The 21984-nt window shown below is 40.9% G+C and overlaps 1 protein-coding gene across 1 annotated transcript in view; it reads left to right on the forward strand.

The window, feature by feature from the left end:
* Pkd1l1 (polycystin 1 like 1, transient receptor potential channel interacting) overlaps positions 1 to 21984 on the forward strand; it is a gene marked incomplete at its 3' end in the record, with an annotated part of 141644 nt that overhangs the window by 65021 nt on the left and 54639 nt on the right. The window contains 6 exon segments of the mRNA XM_085829334.1: positions 5218 to 5427; positions 6440 to 6679; positions 16455 to 16565; positions 16680 to 16834; positions 18066 to 18166; positions 20351 to 20540. Of these exon segments, the coding sequence (XP_085685460.1) occupies positions 5218 to 5427; positions 6440 to 6679; positions 16455 to 16565; positions 16680 to 16834; positions 18066 to 18166; positions 20351 to 20540 (1007 nt within the window).

A 21984-nucleotide genomic window follows, 5' to 3' on the forward strand; every position in this document is an offset into this window, starting at 1 on the left:
TCCATGGGTGTTTTGTTCCCAATTCTAAGAAGGGGCACAGTGTCCACACTTTGGTCTTCGTTCTTCTTGAGTTTCATGTGTTTTGCAAATTGTATCTTGTATCTTGGGTATTCTAAATTTCTAGGCTAATATCCACTTATCAGTGAGTATATATCATGTGAGTTCTTTTATGATTGTGTTACCTCACTCAGGATGATGCCCTCCAGGTCCATCCATTTGCCTAGGAATTTCATAAATTCATTCTTTTTAATAACTGAGTAGTACTCCATTGTGTAAATGTACCACATATTCTGTATCCATTCCTCTGTTGAGGGACATCTGGGTTCTTTCCAGCTTCTGGCTATTATAAATAAGGCTGCTATGAACATAGTGGAGTATGTGTCCTTCTTACTGGTTGAAACATCTTCTGGATATATGCCCAGGAGAGGTATTGTGGGATCCTCCGGTAGTACTATGTCCAATTTTCTGAAGAACCACCAGACTGATTTCCAGAGTGGTTGTACAAGCTTGCAATCCCACCAACAATGGAGGAGTGTTCTTCTTTCTCCACATCCTCACCAGCATCTGCTGTCTCCTGAATTTTTGATCTTAGCCATTCTGACTGGTGTGAGGTGGAATCTCATTGTTGTTTTGATTTGCATTTCCCTGATGATTAAGGATGCTGAACATTTTTTTCAGGTGCTTCTCAGCCATTCGGAATTCCTCAGGTGAGAATTCTTTATTTAGCTCTGAGCCCCATTTTTTAATGGGGTTATTTGATTTTCTGGAGTCAACCTTCTTGAGTTCTTTATATATATTGGATATTAGTCCCCTATCTGATTTAGGATAGGTAAAGATAAACTTCCAATTTCAAAATCACTCATTTCCCTCCTGATTCTTTTGGCTCCAGGAAGAACAGCATTGGTACCCAGGATCAAGTCAAAACACCCATGGTCACTTGAACATCCTTTGTTTTTCTGTACCCATCAAGTATAATGAACTAATGAGTTCTTCCTTTAAAAAAAAATGTGACCAGAATCTCCCTGTCTCTTCCATCTTTCCTGTTTCCCATTGACCCACAAGCTGACCATCTTTCATGAAGTACGGGTATCTCTGTCAACCTTGATAACACTCGCCACATCGGTAATCAGAATGTTACTATGGAAAAGCCTCAATTGGTGACTTCCTCTCTCTTAACACCATTCCACCTTTGTGTTACACATTCAGTAACATGAAACCCTTCATGCTTTGGTTCCTTCTGACCTATACTTTCCTCACCCGGTCTTTGTCTCCTTCATCTAACCATAGTCTCAGGCTATAGTGGCCCAAAACTAGAGTAATTGTCCTTCTCATAAGTTGTGCCTTTGGCTAAACAGAGAGATGAAAATGGTCCTTGGACACTTAGCTCAAGTGTTTCTTTCTCACAGAAGTCACCCTGTGCTTTCGCTCCTTACTCCCTAGGTTCTCTCCATTGATACTTCAGTACCTAGCCACAGTCTGTCTGTCTGTCTGTCTTTCTTTCATTTACTTATTTATTTTTAAATACTTTATCTTATTTTAGTTTTTAAATATTTATTTATTTTATGTATATGAGTATACTGTAGCTGTTCAGATGGTTATGGGTCTTCATGTGATTGTTGGAATTGAATTTTAGGGCTTCTGCTCACTCAGCTCCTGCTTGCTCTGGCCCAAAGATTTATTTATTATTATATATAAGTACACTGTAGCTGTCTTCATATCCACCAGAAGAGGGTGTCAGATCTCATTACGAGTGGTTGTGAACCACCATGTGGTTGCTGGAATTTTAACTCAGGACCATCAGAAGAGCAGTCAGTGCTCTTACCCACTAAGCCATCTCGCCAGCTTGCTTTATTTATTTATTTATTTATTTATTTTTTATTCTTCTTTCCACCACTGGAGTGTAAGTGCCATGACAGTGGAGAGACAGGAGTGGAATGACTGAAAGACAGCGGGTGGCCCTGTCACGTATTTCCCATTCTTCCTCCTAAGTCTTCATCTTGAACACTGAATAACAATCAGGCCAAAGCTGGGGAGGATGGCTGGACTTCCTGTGATCACATACTTCTCTCCTCTTACCAATCTCTTTTCATCTGATCATGTCACCTGCTACTATCAGATGCCTGATGGCTCCCTACATGAGAAAATTAAGATTCTCTGCACAGCATCCAAAGACCTTACTTGGCCCAGCTCATTATCTCTGTACCTTCCCTCACATGCCATCTATTCTAGGCTTTGCCATTATAGATGTTTCTCGTATTCTTGAAATAGTTATTTCTTAGCCTGGAACAGGTATTACTTTTTCATTAAAGCTGGTGTCAAATGCCATAATCTCCCTGAAACCTTCGGGAACCTGACGACAGAGATTATTTGACTTCATATAACATAGCACTTGAAGAGGGATTAAGGGCACATCTGTCTTCTAACTCTAGATTTCCCAGAATACAAGCTATGGTTAAGTAAGCTACTATACCTGCCAACTGAACACAGGGAAGGTGTTTTATGACTCTTCCTATCATGGAGACTCGACCTCCTCCTCCTTTAGTTCTGTGCTTCTGACATCTCCATTCTATGGCTCCCCAATTCAGAGGAGAAGACCATAAATAAGGTGTGCCATGTCAGTAGTGTCACCCTGGAAGTAGCAAGCCTCATTCCACACATTTCCTCATGAGTACTGCACATACGGCAGTACTCAAGGTCCTGGGGTGTGGAGTTCCTGCCTAGTCGTAACTTCTCAGGAGTGACTGAGGAAGACACCTGTCACTGACCACCTTCCTCTATATGCATGCATGAACACACACTACACACACACACACACACACACTCACACACACACTACACACACACACACAAACTTCAAAAGAGTTTACTCACAAACTAGCTTATTTTTATAGTTAAGGAGAAATTTTTATTTTTAGAGCTATCTCTAAGCTGTATACATGTCTGGCTGTGGGAAGCCATGGAACCCAGTGCGCCAGGGGGATAAATAACTGTGACCATCAGTAAACACAGAATCTACTCCATTTCACCACACACATTTACTAATCAGTTTCTAGAAGATACTAAAGACCAAAGAAGGAAATATTTAACCCCTGTCTTATAGACACTGATGAATAAAATTAAATGTGAAAGCAGCTATCCTTCAAAAATGGTGCTAAGCACTGTTATTAGGAGAAGGACATGATTCAATAGAAGCACAGGAAACAGTTCAGTTAACTCCAACAGATGTTAGTAGTTGTTGGTTTACAAAAGGAGTAAGATAGAACCATGGCTCTTTTAATTCAACATAGTGAGAATGTTTGCAGAATGAGTCCTTCTCTGTCAGTTTACAGACTAAAGTATTCAGAGATAAAAATGATATCTAAGATTTTACATCAAAAGAAAAAGAATCTGAAGAGCAGGAACATATGCTGCCTGGAGGAGGGAGGAGCCCATGAGCACCATCCTAGCTGAGACCTGTGGACATTTGATGGCTTCTGGGGAAGGGAGAGTCAGTTTTCTTTAAGGGTGTGCCCCCAGGTAGGTTGACCACGCTCCAGTGGATGACTCTACACCCATTAATACTCGAGCAGCACAAATTGGACTGGGTGGAGCTAAGGTGGTGGTAGATGGATCTTGAGTAAATTAGATAAAGGGTTGGGTAAGGGATATGATCAAATTACATAGTATCCATATATAAAATTCTTGGAAAATCAATACGTATATATTAATTTTTTAAAAATGCTGCTAGTGAAGGATAACTGTTGAACGTGGGCAACACACATGTAGTGACATAAGCCTACCCTCTCCACCTTTACAAACATCTGAAAATTTTATGTAGTAAAGATGTATAAAGAGAGAAGCAGAGTGTAGGGCCTGTTTTGGTTGAATGAGGCTTGCTTCCAAAGACCCAGTAGGAAACTCTACAAGGGATGGAACAGTGATCCAAGTTTCCAGAGACAGGTGCCTGACACCACAAAACCCCTAACTCCATAATTCTGTGACTATCAGTCACAAAGACAAAGCCCCAAGCTCCTGGGATTCTGGCTAAACTCAACCCCCACAGTTACCTGGCAACAACAAGGTAGCCCAGACCACTATAAAAGGAGCTTCTTGGCCACTCCTCGCTCTTACTTTTCTTACTAGCATCTTCTCTATCTCTCCTCCTCTCCTTCCCTTCCCCCTTCTCTCCACGTGGTCATGGCCAGTCTCCCTCTTTCTACCATCTCTCTTTCTCCCTGCCTTTCTACAATAAAGCTCCAAAACCATAGACAGTCTCTGCTCATCAAGGTCTGCTATGCTTAACGATGGTATAGGCTTTCCCCTAAAGAGCTTCTAACCTCCCACTGGAAGGCTTTCCTGCACTCCAACCAGGTATTGGACCAAGGACTCTCACTCTCATGGGAACCACACAGCGCCCCCTCTCCCCCTGCCCCCTCCTCCTTTTGGCTCTAGGGATGACCCAGCTGCTCTGGGAGCCCCCAGTTTGTTCTGCGCTCTTACACGGTATCCAGCTGTGTCTGAGATGCCTAAGACTGAAAGCCTGTTATCTCTGGTCTCAATGAGGCCCAGAGACCTCAGACTGCCCCTCGTCTACCCCCTGGAGGACTGGGTTCCGTGGCTTCCCACAGCCAGACACCTACCTGGAGCACGTGGAAAGTGTGCGGCAGTCCTCTTGCGTCTGCCCACCCAGAGCACCAGAACTCTGGCAGGAGGGGGGTTTTCTCCCCCTCCTTTTATTCCCCCACGCCCAGGGCCCTACCGCAGGGAAGGAGGGTTTTGCTAGGCAAACAGAGAATAAAGACATGGCAAGCAGAAGAACATGCATGATATTGGGAGAAAGCCTTGGTTATTGAGAGATGATAAACGTTCAGTGTGCCTTGAGCACAGACCACACAAGGGTGATGAAGAGAATGAAGAATATGGAATTATGTTGGGGCCAATATATCAAATGATTTATGACATGATTTCCTTTTTAAGTATATACCATCTTAAAACCCAAAGGGCTATAAGGAACTTTTTGGTTTTCCTTGGTCATGGTATGAATGGGGAAGCTGAACATCTGAGAACAAATGGGTGCTGGGAATGTTATTTACCCATCACCCAATAGCAAGCATGACCTGGACGCTGTCACCTCAACCCCATGCTGAGTCATTTCAATTCCTAGTAATAGTGACAGAAACAAAACTCTACACACCCCATGCCAGGGAACATCTGACCCCATCTTCTCTTCCCATGCAGTTGAGCTTGACGAGTGCCATGTGCATCTTCAAATACACCAAGATGTTCCTTGCTCAAGGCCAGTTCTCCAGGAGGTTGCTTGCCGACAAAAAACTAAGAGTTGAATTTGTCCTTCTCATCTCTGGAGTCTGGGAAGCTGCCAAAGAGGATGCGAGGGATGGGAACTATTTGCAGGAAGAAGGCATGAAGATCATCTCTGACATGTTACTAGTAAGATGTTCTATCTACCACAGAAATGCAACCACAGGCCTGTGTGCAGCTTAGTGGCAAAACTTGTGTTTGGGATGCACAAGACCCTTGTTTCCATCCCCAGCAGATACACACACACATACATACACACATGTACCCATGCATGCACATATGTGCATATACATATACTACCTCATACACACATGGGTACACCAAAACAGCTGTTTCCCTTATCACTTACTCATTAGCCTGTATTTGTGTTCCTTTTCTCAGTGAAAATTAGAGCAAATTCCTAAAATGTTGAGCTATGGTTCTGGGTGGTAGCTCAGCATTTGGAATGTTAAGTGTTTTGTGGCAGTCGTGTTGTGTTTTGATAGATTTTCATAGTTTGTCTTCTGCTGAATGTAATGAAATCACACAAATGATTGCTTGCATATGTTAACTTCAAAAGTAGCCTTGCTGATAAATAAAAAAAAAAAACCTAGATATCTTTCTCATCTGTTTCTGCTGCAATGATTTTGAGAAGTTGTCTCAGCTAATTTATTTTAATCTTATGAAATGCCCAATGTTCTGAGGAAGCCATGAGTTAGTATTAGATGTTTTTTCTCCTTTCCCCCTGTCTTCCATCCCACCCACCCAAGTTTGATGACTTATCTAACTAATAGCTGTCAAAATACTTTGGAAAATATAGAGCAAAGAATACTGTATTTGAATTTGCAAATTGTCATTGTGGTTCATGTGCACATGTGAATATGTTTTGTATCTAACCTGTACTAAAGTCTTGGGCTTGTGCACACACCTACTGACGTAAAGGTTTTTAACACTAATCATACTATCAAAGCTCTTCTAAGGAACTAGAAAGCACCAAGAAGCAAAGCAATCTTTAAAAAAAAAAAACAAATAAAACATCAGTGAAGATGTACCGAAACCAGGAAAAGCCTACAGTGCATTTAGTATTATTGCTTTTTATGTTATATATTCCTTTGCTCATTCATGTGGCAAGTATCCTGCTCACCATGACTTCTGTTTGCAGGCCTGTCTCTCAGACAAGCATCAGATTCACGTAAGCACTGGGCAGATGGAGTTCCAGACCCTTCTCCATCGTAGCCCTCAGAGCTCTATCCAGAACCTAGGCTTCGTCCAGGTACATGTCCCCAGCGACCTGGCCTCCTTGCACAGTACTACTCAAGAGGAAACACAAGGCTCATGCTATATCAGTCAGCTCATGTTCTTCATGAAGAGTCCTTATCTAGGGGGACAAGTTCCTGGGCAGGTACAGGACAAAGGCATACCTCTTTTTTCCCATTAATTTATTTACTTTACATCCCAATCACAGCCACCTTCCTCCTGACATCTCCTCCAAGGACCCCCTCACAAGCTCCACCCCCACACCCTTCCCCTTCTCCTCTGAGAAGAGGGAGGCTCCTCCTGGGTACTAACACACTTTGGAACATCAAGATACTCCAGGACTATGCATATCTTCTCCCACCCACCTGACAATGCAGCCCAGCTAGGGAAAAAGGATCCACAGGTAGGCAACAGAGTCAGGGACAGCCTCCTCAGTACTTTTTTTTTGGGGGGGGGGGGCTTGCATGAAGACCATATGTGCAGGGGGCCTAGGTCTAGCCCATGTATGCTCTTTAGTTGGTAGTTCAGTCTCTGGGAGCCCCCAGGGGTCTAAGTTAATTGACTCTGTTCTTCTTGTGGAGTCTCTATCCCTTCTGAATCTCTCAGTCCTTCCTCCAACTCTTCCACAAGACTTCTTGAACTCTTTCCAACATTTGGCTATGGGTCTCTGCATCTGTTTTGATCAGCTACTGGATGCAGCCTCTCAGAGGACAGTTATGCTAGGCTCTTGTCTGCAAGTATAACAGGGTATCATTAATAGTTTCAGGGACTGGTTCTTGCCCATGGAATAGGTCCCAAGTTGGACCAGTCATTAGTTGGCTCTTTCCTCTGTCTCTTCTCCGTCCTTGTCTCTGAATTTCTTATACACAGGACAAATTTTGGGTCAAAGGTTTTATGGGTAGTTTGGTGTCCTTATCTCTCTACTGGAAGTCCTGCCTGACTCTAGGAGGTGGCCGCATCAGGCTCCATAACCCCCACTGCTAGGAGTCTCTGCTAGGGTCACCCTCATAGACTCCCTGAAGCATCTCTGATCCCATGTCTCTAGCATTTCCCAGAGATCCCCACCCTGCTTCTGATTTCCTTTCACTATCCAGACCCTTTTGTCTGGGCTCTCCCTACAACCTTATCCCACACCCCAGTCTGTTCCCCTTCCCATCCCCTTTTCCACCCAGTTCCCTTCCTCCATCTACCTCTGATGACTATTTTTTTCATCCTTCTCAGTGAGATTCAAGCATCCTCCCTTAGGCGCTCCTTGTTATTTAACTTCTTTGGGTCTGTGGATTATAGCATGGGTATCTTGTACTTTAGTATATGCACCATGCATATACTTTTGAGTCTGGGTTACCTCACTCAGGATAATATTTTCTGTTTCTATCCACTTGCCTGCAAAATTCATGATGTCCTTGTTTTAATAGCTGAGTTGCAGTCTGTTATGCAAATGAACCACATTTTCTTTATCAGTTCCTTAGCTGAGGGACATCTAGGTTGTTGCTAAAGTTTCTGACTATTATGAACAAAGCTGTTAAGAACATAGTTGAGCAAGAAGAGTCCTTGTGGTATTGTGGAGCATCTTTTGGGTATATGCCCAGTGGTGATATAGCTGGGTCTTGAGACAGAACTATTTGCAATTTTCTGAGAAACCACCAAACTGCTTTCCAGAGGAGTTGTAAAGTTTACATTTCCACCAGCAATGGAGGAGTATTCCCCTTGCTCCACAACTCACCTGCATGGGCTGTCACTTCAGCTTTTGATCTTAGACATTCTGATGGGTGTAGGGTGGAATTTCAGAGATTTGCATTTCCCTGATGACTAAGGGCATTGAACATTTCCTTAAATGTTTTTGGCCAATAGATACTGCTCTGTTGAGGGTTCTCTGTTTAGCTTTGTACCCTATTTTAACTGGGTTATTGGTTTGTTGCTGTTTAACTTCTTGAGTTCTTTATAGATATTGGATATTATCCCCTTGTCAGATGTAACTTTTCCTATTCTCTATGCTGCTGTTTTGTCCTATTGATGGTATCCTTTGCCTTACAGAAGCTTTTCAGTTTCATGAGGTCCCATTTATTAATTGTGGATCTTTGTTTGTTTGTTTGTTTGTTTTTTTTTTGTTTTTTGAGACAGGGTTTCTCTGTGCAGCCCTGGCTGTCCTGGAACTCACTTTGTAGACCAGGCTGGCCTCGAACTCAGAAATCTGCCTGCCTCTGCCTCCCGATTAATTGTGGATCTTAATGCCTGAATTATTGGTGCTCTGTTTAGGAAGTTGTCTCCTGTACCAATGTATTCAAGGCTATTTCCCACTTTCCCTTCTATGAAATTTAGTGTATCTTGTTTTATCTTGAGGTCTTTGATCCACTCAGAATGTGACCTTTGTACAGGGCAATAAATATGGATCTATTTGCATTATTCTACATGCAGACATCCAGTTAGACCAGCACCATTTGTTGAAGGTGTTTTCTTTTTATTCCCCCGTTGTACTTTGCCTTCTTTGTCAAAAGCCAAGTGTTCATATGTGAATGGGTTTATTTTGGGGTCTTTGGATCTATTCCATTGATCAGCCTCTCTGTTTTTATACCAGTATCTTGCAGTCTTTATTAGTATTTCTCTATAGTACAGCTTGAAATCAGGGATAGTGATACCTCCAGAAGTTCTTTTATTGTACAGGATTGTTTTAGATATTCTGGGTTTTTTGTTTTTCCATATGAATTTGAGAATTTTTCTTTCAAGGTCTGTAAAGAATTGTGTTGGGGTTCTGATGAGAATTGCATTGAATCTGTAGATTGCTTTTGGTAAGATAGCCATTTTTACTGTGTTATCCTACCAATTCATGAGCATGGGAGATCTTTCCATCTTCTGATCTCTTATTCAGTTTCTTTCTTGAGAGACTGAGGTTCTTGGTATACAGGTCTTCACTTGCTTGGTTAGAGTTACACCAAGATATTTTATATTATTTGAGGCTAATGTGAAAGTTGTTGCTTCCCTCGTTTATTATTCATCCCATTAATAGTTTGTATAAAGGGGGGGCTACTGGATTTTTTTGGTTAATTTTTTATTCAGCCACTTTGCTGAAGGTGTTTATGAGCTGTAGGAGTTCTCTGTGACAGTTGTTGAGGTCACGTATGTATACTATTGTATCATCTGCTAATAGTGATCCTTTGACTTCTCCTTTCCCAATTTGTATCTCCTTGGCCTCCTTTAGCATCTTAACTGCTCTAGCTAGAACTTCAAGTACTATATTGAAGAGATACAGAAGAGAGGGCAGCCTTGTCCCTGATTCTGGTGGAACAGTTTTAAGTTTCTCTCGATTTAATTTGATGTTGGCTATTGGTTTGCAGTATATTGCCTTTGTTGTGTTTAGGTACAGACCTGTATCCCTGATCTCTCCAAGAATTTTAAAATGAAGGGGTGTTGGAGTCTGTCAAAGGCTTTTTTCTGCATCCAATGATATGATGTGTATTTCTTTTTTAAAATTTGTTTACATGGTGGATTGATGGAGTTTCATATATTGAACAATTTCTACATTTCTGGGATGAAGCCTACTTGATCACGGTAGATGATGATTTTCATGTGTTTTTGGATTCAGTTTGCAAGTATTTTATTATTTTGCATCAATGTTCATAATGGAAATTGGTCTAAAATTGGTCTTTCTTTTTTGAGTCTTTGTATGGTTTAGGAATCAGAGGGACTGTGGCCTCATAGAATGAGCTTTGGCAATGTTCCTTCTGTTTCTGTTGTGGAACACTTTGAGGGATATTGGTATTAGCTCTTCCTTGAAAGTCCGGTAGAATTCTGCATGGAAACCATTTGGCCTTGGGTTTGTGGGGGCAGGGCTGTTTTTTAATTACTGCTTCTATTTCCTTAGAGGTTATAGGTATATTTACATTGTTTAACTGATCTTGATTTAACTTTGATAAGTGGACTCTATCCAGAAAATTATTCATTTCATTCAGTTTTTCAAATTTTGTAGAGTATGGGCTTTTGAAGTAAGATCTAATCATTCTTTGATTTTTCCTTAGTTCTGTTGTGATGCCCTCCCTTTCATTTCTGATTTTATTAATTTAGATTTGTCTCCCAGCCTTTTAGGTAGTTTGGCTAAAGGTTTGTCTACCTTGTTGATTTTCTCAAAGAACCAGCTGTTGGTTGCGTTGATTCTTTTATTGTTCTCTTTGTTTCAGTTTTATTTGTGTCAGCCCTGAGTTTGTTTGGTTTTTTTTTTATTCTAGAGCTTTCAGGTGTGCTATTAAGTTGCTAGTATGTTACCTGTCCAATTTCTTTATGAAGGCACTGAGTGCTATGGACTTTCCTCTTAGCACTGCTTTCATTGTGACCCATAAGTTTAGGTATATTGTGCCTTAGTTTTCACTGAATTCTAGAAAGTCTTTGGTTTGTTATTTCTTCTTTGACTAAGTGCTCATTGAGGAGAGAGTTGTTTAGTTTCCACCTGTTTGTAAGCCTTCTGTTGTTTATATTGGTGTTGAAGTCTTCCTTTAATCCATGGTGATCTGATAAGATGCAAAGGGCTATCTTCTTTATCTCTTGAGGCTTGCTTTGTGACTGAGTATATGGTCAATTTTAGAGAAGGTTCTATGAGGTGCTGAGAAGGTATAATCTTTTGTATTTGGGTGAAAGTTTCTGTACATATCCTACTAAGTCCATTTGATTTATAACCTCTGTTCCTTTCATTATTTCTCTGTTTGGTTTTTGTTTTGATGACCTGTTCATTGGTGAGAATGGGCTGTTTAAGTCTCTTCCTTTTAATGTGTGATGTTTGATGTATGATTTAAGCTTTAATAATGTTTCTTTTATGGATGTGGGTGCCCTTGCATTTGGGGCATAGATACTCACAATTGAGACAACATCTTGGTAGAGCCCCTCAGGAGACAGCTATATCAGGCTTCTGTCAGCAAGCACTTGTTGGTAACCACAATAGTGTCTGGGTTTGGTGATTGCATATGGGATGGATCCCTAGGTGGGGCAGTCTCTGGATGGTCATGTCTCCAGTCTCTGCTCCATACTTTGTCTCTGTAACTCCTTTCATGGGTAATTTGTCCCCCCTTCTAAGAAGAACCAAAATATCCACACTTTGATCTTCCTTCTTGAGCTTTATGTGGTTTGTGAATTGTATCATGAGTATTCCAAGCTTCTGGGCTAATATCCACTTATCAGTGAGTTCATACCATGTGTGTTCTTTTGTGTCTGGGTTACCTCACTCAGGATGATATTTTCTAGTTCCATCCATTTGTCTAAGAATTTCATGAATTCATTGTTTTTAATTGCTGAGTAGTACTTCATTGTGTAAATGTACCACATTTTCTCTATCTATTCCTCTGTTGAGGGACATCTGGGTTCTTTCTAGCTTCTGCCTATTATAAATAAGGCTTCTATAAACATAGTGGAGTATGTGTCCTTATTACATGTTGGAACATTTTCTAGGTATATACCAAGGAGAGGAATTGCTGGGTCCTCAGGTAGTACTATGTCCAATTTTCTGAGAAAACACCAAACTGATTTCCAGAGTGGTTGTACCAGCTTGCAATCCAACCAGCAGATGGAGAAGTATTCTTCTTTCTCCACATCTTTGCCAGCATCTGCAGTCACCTGAGTTTTTGATCTTAGCCATTCTGACTGTTTTCCCTGATGACTAAGGATGTTGAACATTTCTTTAGGTGCTTCTCGGCCATTCGATATTCCTCAGTTGAGAATTCTTTGTTTAGCTCTGTACCCCATTTTTAATAGGGTTATTTGGTTCTCTGGAGTCTAACTTCTTGAGTTCTTTTTATATATTGGATATTAGCCCTTGATCAGATGTAGTGTTGATAAAGATCTTTCCCAACCTGTTGTTTGCCATTTTATCCTATTGACCATGTCCTTTGCCTTACACAAGCTTTGCAATTTTATGAGGTCCCATTTGTCAATTCTTGATCTTAGAACATAAGATATTGGTTCAGGAAATTTTCCCCTGTGCCCATGTGCACAAGCTCTTCCCCACTTTGTTTTCTATTGGTTTCAGTGTATCTGGTTTTATGTGGAGGTCCTTGATCCATTTGGACTTTAGCTTTATACAAGGAGATAAGAATGGATCGATTCCCATTCTTCTACATGCTAACTGCCAGGTGAGCCAGTACCATTTGTTGAAAATGTTCTTTTTTCCACTGGATGGTTTTAGCTCCTTTGTCAAAGATCAAGTGACCATAGGTGTGTGGGTTCATTTCTGGGTCTTCAATTCTATTCCATTGATCTACCTGTCTGTCACTGTACAAATACCATGCAGTTTTTATCACAATTGCTCTGTAGTACAGCTTGAGGTCAGGGATGGTGAATCTACCAGAATTTCTTTTATTGTTGAGAATAGTTTTTGCTATCCTAGGTTTTTTGTTATTCCAGATGAATTTGCAAATTGCCCTTTCTAACTCTGTGAAGAATTGAGTTGGAATTTTGATGGGGATTGCATTGAATCTGTAGATTGCTTTCAACAAGATAGCCATTTTTACTATATTAATCTTGCCAATCCATGAGCATGGGAGAGCATTCCATCTTCTGAGATCTTCTTTGATTTCTTTCTTCAGAGACTTCAAGTTCTTATCATACAGATCTTTCACTTGTTAGAGTCACACCAAGATATTTTATATTGTGACTATTGTGAAGGGTGTTGTTTCCCTAATTTCTCTCTCAGCCTGTTTATCCTTTGTGTAGAGGAAGGGCACTGATTTGAGTTAATTTTATATCCAGCTACATTGCTGAAGTTGTTTATCAGGTTTTGGAGTTCTATGGTGGAATTTTTAGGGTCACTTAAGTATATTATCATATCATCTGCCAATAGTGATATTTTGACTCTGCACTAAACCCATCTGGTCCTGAGATTTTTGTTGTTGTTGTTATGAGACTATTAATGACTGTTTCTATTTCTTTAGGGGATGTGGGACTGTTTAGATAATTTATCTGATCCTGATTCAATGTTGGTTTCTGGTATCTGTCTAGAAACTTGTCCATTTCATCCAGATTTTCCAGTTTTGTTGCGCATAGGCTTTTGTAGTAGAATCTGATGATTTTTTGGATTTCCTTGGTTTCTGTTGTTTATCTCCCTTTTTATTTCTAGTTTTGTTAATTTGGGTACTGTCTCTGTGCTCTCTGGTTAGTCTGGCTAAGGATTTATCTATGTTGTTGATTTTCTCAAAGAACCAGTTCCTGGTTTGGTTCTTTGTATAGTTCTTTTTGTTTCTACTTGGTTGATTTCAGCCCCGAGTTTGATTATTTCCTGCTGTCTACTTTTCTTGGGTTTATTTGCTTGTTTTTGTTCTAGAGCTTTCAGGTGTGCTGTTAAACTGCGAATGTATTCTCTCTACAGTTTCTTTTTAGAGGCTCTCAGAGCTATGAGTTTTCCTCTTTGGACTGCTTACATTGTATCCCATACGTTTGGGTATGTTATGTCTTCATTTTCTTTAAATTCTAAAAAGTCTTTAATTTGTTTATTTCCTCCTTGACCAAGTTATCATTGAGTAGACCCTTGTTCACCTTCCACGTATGTGAGTGCTTTCTATTGCTTTTGTTGCTCTTGAAACCCAGCTTTAATCCATAGTGATCTGATAGGAGGAATGAGATTCTTTCAATTCTCTTATACATGTTGAGGTCTGATTTGTGACCAATTATATGGTCAGTTTTTGAAGAAGGTACCATGAGGTGCTGAGAAGAAGGTATGTTCTTTTGATTTAGGATGAAATGTTCTATAGATATCTTTTAAATCTATTTGGTCCAAAACTTCTGTTAGTTTCACTGTGTCTCTGTTCAGTTTGTGTTTCCCTGATCTGTCCATTGATGAGATTGGGCTGTTGAAGTCCCCCACAATTATTGTGCAAGGTGCAATGTGTGCTTTTAGCTTTAGTAAAGTTTCTTTTATGGGTGTGGATATCCTTGCATTTGGAGCATAGATGTTCAGAATTGAGAGTTTTTCTTGGTAGATTTTTTTCCTTTGATGAGTGTGAAGTGCCCTTTATGTTTTTTGATGACTTTTGGTTGGAAGTTGATTTTATCCGATATTAGAATGGCTACTCCCACTTGTTTCTTGGTATCATTTTCTTGGAAAATTATTTTCCAGCCCTTTACTCTCAGGTAGTGTTTGTCTTTGATGCTGAGGTGCATTTTCTGTATGCAGCAAAATGCTGGGTCCTGTTTATGTAGCCAGTCTGTTCATCTAAGTCTTTTTATTGGGGAATTGAGTCCATTGATGTTGAGATATTAAGGAATAGTGATTGTTGCTCCCTGTTATTATTGATGTTATTTTTATGTTTGTGTGGTTATCTTCTATTGGGTTTGTTGAAAGATTACTTTCTTGCTTTTTCTAGGGCATAATTTCCCTCCTTGTGTTGGTATTTTCCATCTATTATCCTTTGTATGGATTGATTTGTGAAGAGATATTGTGTACATTTGGTTTTGTCATGGAATATCTTGGTTTCTCCATCTATGGTAATTGAGAGTTTTTCTGGGTATAGTAGTCTGGGTCAGCATTTGTGTTCTCTTAGGGTCTGTATGAGAACTGCCCAGGATCTTTTAGCTTTCATTGTCTCTGGTGAGAAATCTGGTGTAATTCCGTTAGGTCTTTCTTTATATGTTACTTGACCTTTTTCCCTTACTGCTTTTAATATTCTCTCTTTGTTTAGTGTGTTTGGTATTTTGATTATTATGTGTCGGGAGGAATTTCTTATCTGGTCCAATCTATTTGGAGTTCTGTAGGCTTCTTGTATGTTCATGGGCATCTCTTTGTGTCCTGGATTTCCTGGATGTTTTGGGTTATGAGCTTTTTGCATTTTGCAGTTTCTTTGACTGTTGTGTCAATGTTTTCTATGGTATCTTCTGCACCTGAGATTTTCTCTTCTATCTCTTGTATTCTGTTGGTGATGCTTGCATCTATGACTCCTGTTCTCTCTCCTAGGTTTTCTATCTCCAGTGTTATTTTCCTTTGTGATTTATTTTCTATTTCCATTTTTAGATCCTGGATTGTTTTATTCAGTTCCTTCACCTATTTGGTTGTGTTTTCCTGTAATTCTTTAAGGGATTTTTGTTCCTTTTTAATGTCTTCTACCTGTTTACCTGTGTTCTCTTGTATTTCTTTAATGGAGTTATTTATGCCCTTCTCAAATCCTCTATTATCAACATGAGATGTGATTTTAAATCAGAGTCTTGCTTTTCTGGTGTGTTGGGGTAACCAGGGTTCACTGTGGTGGGAGAACTGGGTTCTGATAATGCCAAGTAATCTTGGTTTCTTTTTCTTATGTTCTTGTGCTTGCCTTTCACCATCTGGTTATCTCTTGTGTTAGCTGGTCTTGCTGTCTCTGACTTTGACTTGTTCCTCCTGCAAGCCTGTGCGTCAGTACTCCTGGGAGACCACTTCTGTCTGGGAGGAATTTGGGAATGGAGAGCTGTGCTACAGGGTCAACTCTGGAGTGCAGTCAGAGACCAGAAGGATCCTGTCCCCAGCTAATCCTTGGTTCCTGTGTCTTGATGGCTTTGTGAGTGTCCCTCTTGGGCCAGGAATTTGAAGAGCAGTGGTGGTCTTACCTGTGCTCACAAGTGTGTAGGCACTCCTGGGAGACCAGCTCTCTCCTGGAGCTGTTTGTGTATGTAGCTCTGTGGCACAAGATCAGCTCTGGGCAAAGACAGATACCAGAAGACTCCTGTCCCAGGCAGCCCCTTGGTTCCTGTGTCCTGAGCTTTCTGGGCAGGTTCCTCTGAGCAGCAGTTGTGGTCCTACCTGCACTCACAGGCTGGTCAGAATCCTGGGAGGCTCACTCTCTCCTGGTTACTATTTGGGTATGGAGCCCTGTGGCAGAGGATCTGCTACAGATGGAGAAGGAATCCGGAAGGTTCCTATCTATCTATCTATCTATCTATCTATCTATCTATCTATCTATCTATTTTTGTTCCCAAAGGTGGGTGGTGTCATGATCCCTAGGCTCTATAGCTGCAAGAGCAGAAGACCTATCCTCAGAGGACAACTGGAGACACCTGTGACTATGGAGTTTGGGGAAGAAGACTACCTGGTAAAGGTGGCTGTCCCACTGTCTCTGCTTCATTCAGGCTGGGCTGGCTGCTTTGTAATGCACTTACTCCTTCCAAAATAAACTTGGCCTGACTTGTTTTCTCTCCAATGACAGCACAAGAGAAATCCAGCCATGTTTGTGTTGCTTCGGGATGAGGTGAATGTCCACCGGTTTACTGGGCTTCCAGAAAACTCCCAGGAATCTTTACAGATACTCATCAAATTCTCTAAGCCCGTTACAAGACCCTTTCCCATCATACTGTTAGTAAGGTGTGTGGAGGTGGCAGCTACAGTGGAAGAGAGATTCCTACATGACAGAGTGTCCTGAAGGGGATTTGTGACCAAGAGTGTATTAGTTTTAAGGAATAATGAGGGTCATTGTCTAAAGAAATTATATATGCATAGGTGTGTGTGTGTGTGTGTTTAGAGCTATCGGTTTTAGAAGCTGGGTTCCTGCCTGTTGACTGGAATGTGAAACACCCCAGTTTCACTTATACTATGGATGACCTCATTTTGAAGTCTGATAACACAGACCTGGGCCAGAATTATTCTACTGTTCCCTCCATCACTTGCTTTTTTTCCTCCTTTTTCACCTGGAGTAAATATGTTCACATTTATATTCCCAAAGAGACTTAATACTTTAATCTTCTTTCTCAGTTACATTGAGTGTTCGAGATTAGATTGGTCTCATTTAGTAACTAGACAATGTGGAAAGGCTATTGGAGATTCTTTGAAACAGAGCTAGAAGTCACTTTAGTGACTGATTGACAGGTGGGGAGGGACAGTGTCTTCTGGGAGCAGCAGCCCTGGGTCTTTCTGTCCTCAGAATCTCCTTGTGTTTGGGCAGCTGTTAGCTGTTTCACTGCACCTGCGTGACCAGGTGAGTCCCTCTACTGGCTGGAGGGGACTCAGAAGCAAGGTGTGTGGTATGCCTCTGTGGCACGGATAGGCTCCACACATAGCTGAGTCTCCATTCACTGGCTTGACTCTATCTGCCAAGTGAGCTGAGCCACTGGATGTCTAAAGGTTTCTGTTTGCATAAAAAATCTGGATTTTTTTTTTTACCTAAATTTTCAAAGTTGCACACAAAAGCAGAATTTCTTTATCTGACCATTTTGAACCTCTTTGATGCCAATTCCATACTTCCTGACAGTATGGTGAAGCATGTGTTGCAGATAAGTACACACATGTCCTGTTCCTCAGCCGGGTGTTTGCTCTCATTCCTCAAAGGAAACTTGCTAGTCTTGCTTTTTCCTGAAGTGGGTTTTGTTTAGTTCGGTTGTTGTGGTTTTGGTCTGTTCTTAATGGGTATAAGGGATATGTGTGTTTGGGGGGAGGGTGATATTAAGAGGCTGTGCATCAGGGGATAATCCACATTGGTTCTTTTTAGCCCTGATTATCTCCAGCTATCCCTTTCTAGGACAAAGAATGTTTGTTACAAGAAACATATGTATACACAGAGAAGAAAAGCTGCACCTCACTACATCATGTTCGCCCCTAGGTTCTCTGAGAAAGCCACGCCTTCTGATTTTCTTGTGAAGCGGGTCTACTTCTGGGATGAGCAGACTGTACAAATGTATGTACCTGCTGCTCCATGGAAAGGTCAGTGGATACTAAGCCTGTGAGCTCTCCATTCTTGTTATGTGCTGAGGACATGCTGTGGCCTGTATGTGTATGGCAGTGTTATTCTTTTTTTATTGCATCAACATCCAAGTCTGCATCATACAATCTTAAAACATTTTAAATGGTAAAACCAATAAAATTACATTTTAATGGTAAAACCTATTAGCCTTATTTTAATTAAAACTATATAACTTCCCCCTTATTTTTCCTCTAATTCAATCCATCCTATGCTTCCCCTTGCTTCCTCTTCAAACTATGGCCTTATTTACTGTTACACACACATGCACACAAATGCCTAAACATATAAATACAGCTTGCTCAGTTCAGTGTGTGTGTGTGTGTGTGTGTGTGTGTGTGTGTGTGTTTCAAGGTACTGGATAACCAATTAGATGGCTCATCCCTGAGGAAGACCATATCTATCATTCTCGTTATTTATTAGTTGCCTGTCGTTCTGTATCTAAGCATGGGGATTGTCCTGTGAGATTGTCCCATTTCAATGTACCAGTTCTATTGGTGTTGTACTTCTTCACGTCTAGTTTAGGCAGCCACGTTACTGAAGTAGTATGGGTAATGCTTCCCTGCCATTTCTATTATTATTATTATTGGTTATTTTATTTATTTACATTTCAAATGTTATCCTCCTTCCCAGTTTCCCCTCTGCAAACCCCCTATCTCATCCCCTCTCCCCACTGCTTCTATGTAGGTACTCTCCTACCCACTTACCCACTCCCACTTCACCACCCTAGCATTCCCTATGCTGGGGCATTAAACCTCCACCGGACCAAGGGCCTCCCCTCCATTGATGCCATATACGGACATACTCTGCTACACATGCAGCTGGAGCCATGGGTCCCTCCATGTGTTCTCTTTGGTTGGTGGTTCCCTGCCATTTCTAAAAGACACAGCTGCACAGTCGATTTTCTGGTGGCCTGGCTCTTACAGTCTTCCCAGCCATTTTTCAGGAATGTTCCCTGAGCCCGAGGTGCAGAAGCTATGTTGTAAATGCACCGGTTGCAACTGACACTCCATCAACACTTGCTTCTTCACTGCATTTTCACCAGTTGTGTGCTCCTATGATTGTCTCCATCTGTTGCAAAGAGAACATTGATGAGAACAATGGTTTCTTAGATTTAGGCCATTGTTAGAAATCACTTTCTTATATCTGAGTTTTGAGAGAACCATTTAAACCTCATTTAGTATTGGTACATTGCCATTTTACATCTCTGGCTTATTTATTATTGCATATTGTATGAAGAATAGTCTAAATGTAATTCTTTTGTATATTTATTTATTCACTTATCTGTTTATTGTGAGAACGTGTGGTGTAAGTTTATGTTGTATGGGGTTTATGCACACATATGTGGGCAGGTGTGCAAATCTGTGTGTGTGTACAAAGAAAGAGAAAGATGTTTAGTGTCCTGCTCTATCCTTCTCTACCTTATTCCCATGAGACAAGGTTTCTCTGTGAACCTGAGATTAGACCTGTGGCCAGCAAATGCCAGTGATCATCTTGTCTCCACTCCACACAGCACTAGATTACAAGCAAATGTGTGACCCCATCAAACATTTTATGCAGGTTCTGGGGATTTGAACTCATGTCCTGGTGCTTGCACAGCAAGCACTCCTTGCCATTTCCCTATCAATTTCATAGTTTACAATTAATATCTAACTGTTCCCAAAACATGTATTTAAAAATCTCAGAAGAAAACTTCACATACATAGATCTTAAGTGCTTTTAACATCAAACTTATCAAGAGATGATTGGCTAAACCCAATCTGTGTCTCCAGAAACATAGTGTTTGATAGAGTGGCTAATGGTCTGAGAAGAAGCAGAAGAGGCTTGAATGGTAGCTACAGAGGAGCTGAACTGTGTCTATCACACCAGATGAGATGATCCCTTTGTTTGGGATGTCAGGAAGGACTTGGAACATGGTGGCACTGGAAACACTATTTTTATCTCAGGCACTCTGTCACTCACAAATGAATGTCTGTGTGTGTTCGATTCATTGGAAATTCCCCAGAGCAGGAAATGGCCAGAATATGATGAACCTTTCACTCCTTCCCTCTTTGTCTCTCTGTCCCCAGCTGCCCTTCCACTTGCTTTGCAGATGAAGCTTGCCCCTTGCAAAGTTCATAGGATTATTGATGGTTTTTCCCCCCTAGGAGCCAATGTGGGATATTTATCCCTATTAGATGCTGACTATGACAGGAAACCTCCAAACAAATATCTTGCTGGGGCTGTAAACTATACAGTGCACTTCCAGTTGATCCAATGTGTGTTCTGGGACAAGACAGAGTGGCGATCTGAATCCTATCCACAGCCAGGATCTTCTCCTGAAAAAGTCAACTGCAGGTACGGGTACACTACTGCTGGGGGAAAACCTGGAAATTTTAACAACTGACTCCCTTTTCTTCTGCATTTGTGCTAATCACTAGAGTCTTCCATGAGCAATGTCCTCTCATGAAAGCTGAGAAATCTTGACAGATGCTAGCCTAACAGAGTGTGCCTCCTACACCAGTCTGCAAATCAGTCTTTTGGCTCCCAAGGAAAGGTGCTGGTGTCTGCTGGGCCTCTGGCCTGAGCCACCTGTAATGCCTGGCATGTTGCAGGTAGTCAGTGCCCACTGAGAGATGAGTCGGCAAATGAGTGGCACATGAGCTTTGCGTAGATGTCCTGGCATTTTGTGACTGTTAATTTTGTAGTCAGACAAGTGGATTCTCTACTGTTACAACCCCCGTCACCCCTTTCCCCTATGTGCAGAGGGCATGATTTGAAAGTTAACTTACTTGGAAAGAGAAGTCTCTGCATGGATATAGGCAGGCAGCCATCTTGGTCATCTTGGAATATCTGAGTAATATCACTATAGTGAATATTATCATCCAGGCATAGACTTAACAATCTTATGATTGCTTGCTTTAGTCCATTTATTTGTGCTGCCCTTACCTTCCTAATGGTGTAGAGATTCAATAATTCCTAGTATAGAAAGTCTTATCCCTGTTAAGAACTGAGAGGCCACAAGGAGTTGGGTGTTGTGTTTGCCTGTTAGGGATCAAACATGTTCAACTTGTATTAAGCTGGTGACATTTACATCCATTTGCTATTTTTCCTGTGTTGAATAGTTTTTATTCATTTAAAAACCATTTGATCATAATAATTCCATGTCACTTTCTCTTGTTTTTGCTTTTCACTCCTGGTTCCCCTCCTACTTTCTAATCGTGTGTGTGTGTGTGTGTGTGTGTGTGTATGTTTAATCAAAATTTATACAATATATTCTGATCAGTATTTCCCCTCCCCCCATCTCCTTCCAGAACCTCCAAGTTTTCATCTTTCTCTTTCTCTTTAGAAGGCAAACATGAAAATAAAAATCAAACCAACAAAAATGAAGTAAATAAACAGCAAAAAAGCACAACACACATACATACACACACACACACACACACACATGCACTAATACTCCATAAAACTGGAAAACATACTATACACACAAAAGATTAGTAGATTTAAAAATGCCCAAAGACAACAAAATATTCAAAAATACCATTGAGTTAATTTTGTTTGGCCTTCTATTGCTGTGCTTAAGACCTACCCCTAAGTATGGTTTATATGCCCAGTTAAATTCTATTGGAGAAAAGTGATTTTTCCTCTGCAAATGGTTGTCAGTTGAAGATAGCATCTTGTTTAGGGATGGAAGACAGTGTCTACTTCCCTTCTCAGCACTAGGACCACATCTGGCCTGAACCTGTGTAGATCCTGTGCATGTTTCCACGGCGTCTGTGGGTTCCTATGAGCGTCCATC

This window comes from Mus caroli, unplaced genomic scaffold (genome assembly GCF_978045245.1).
Source record: "Mus caroli unplaced genomic scaffold, Mus_caroli_1 scaffold_13, whole genome shotgun sequence".
In the NCBI taxonomy this organism is placed as follows: domain Eukaryota; kingdom Metazoa; phylum Chordata; class Mammalia; order Rodentia; family Muridae; genus Mus; species Mus caroli.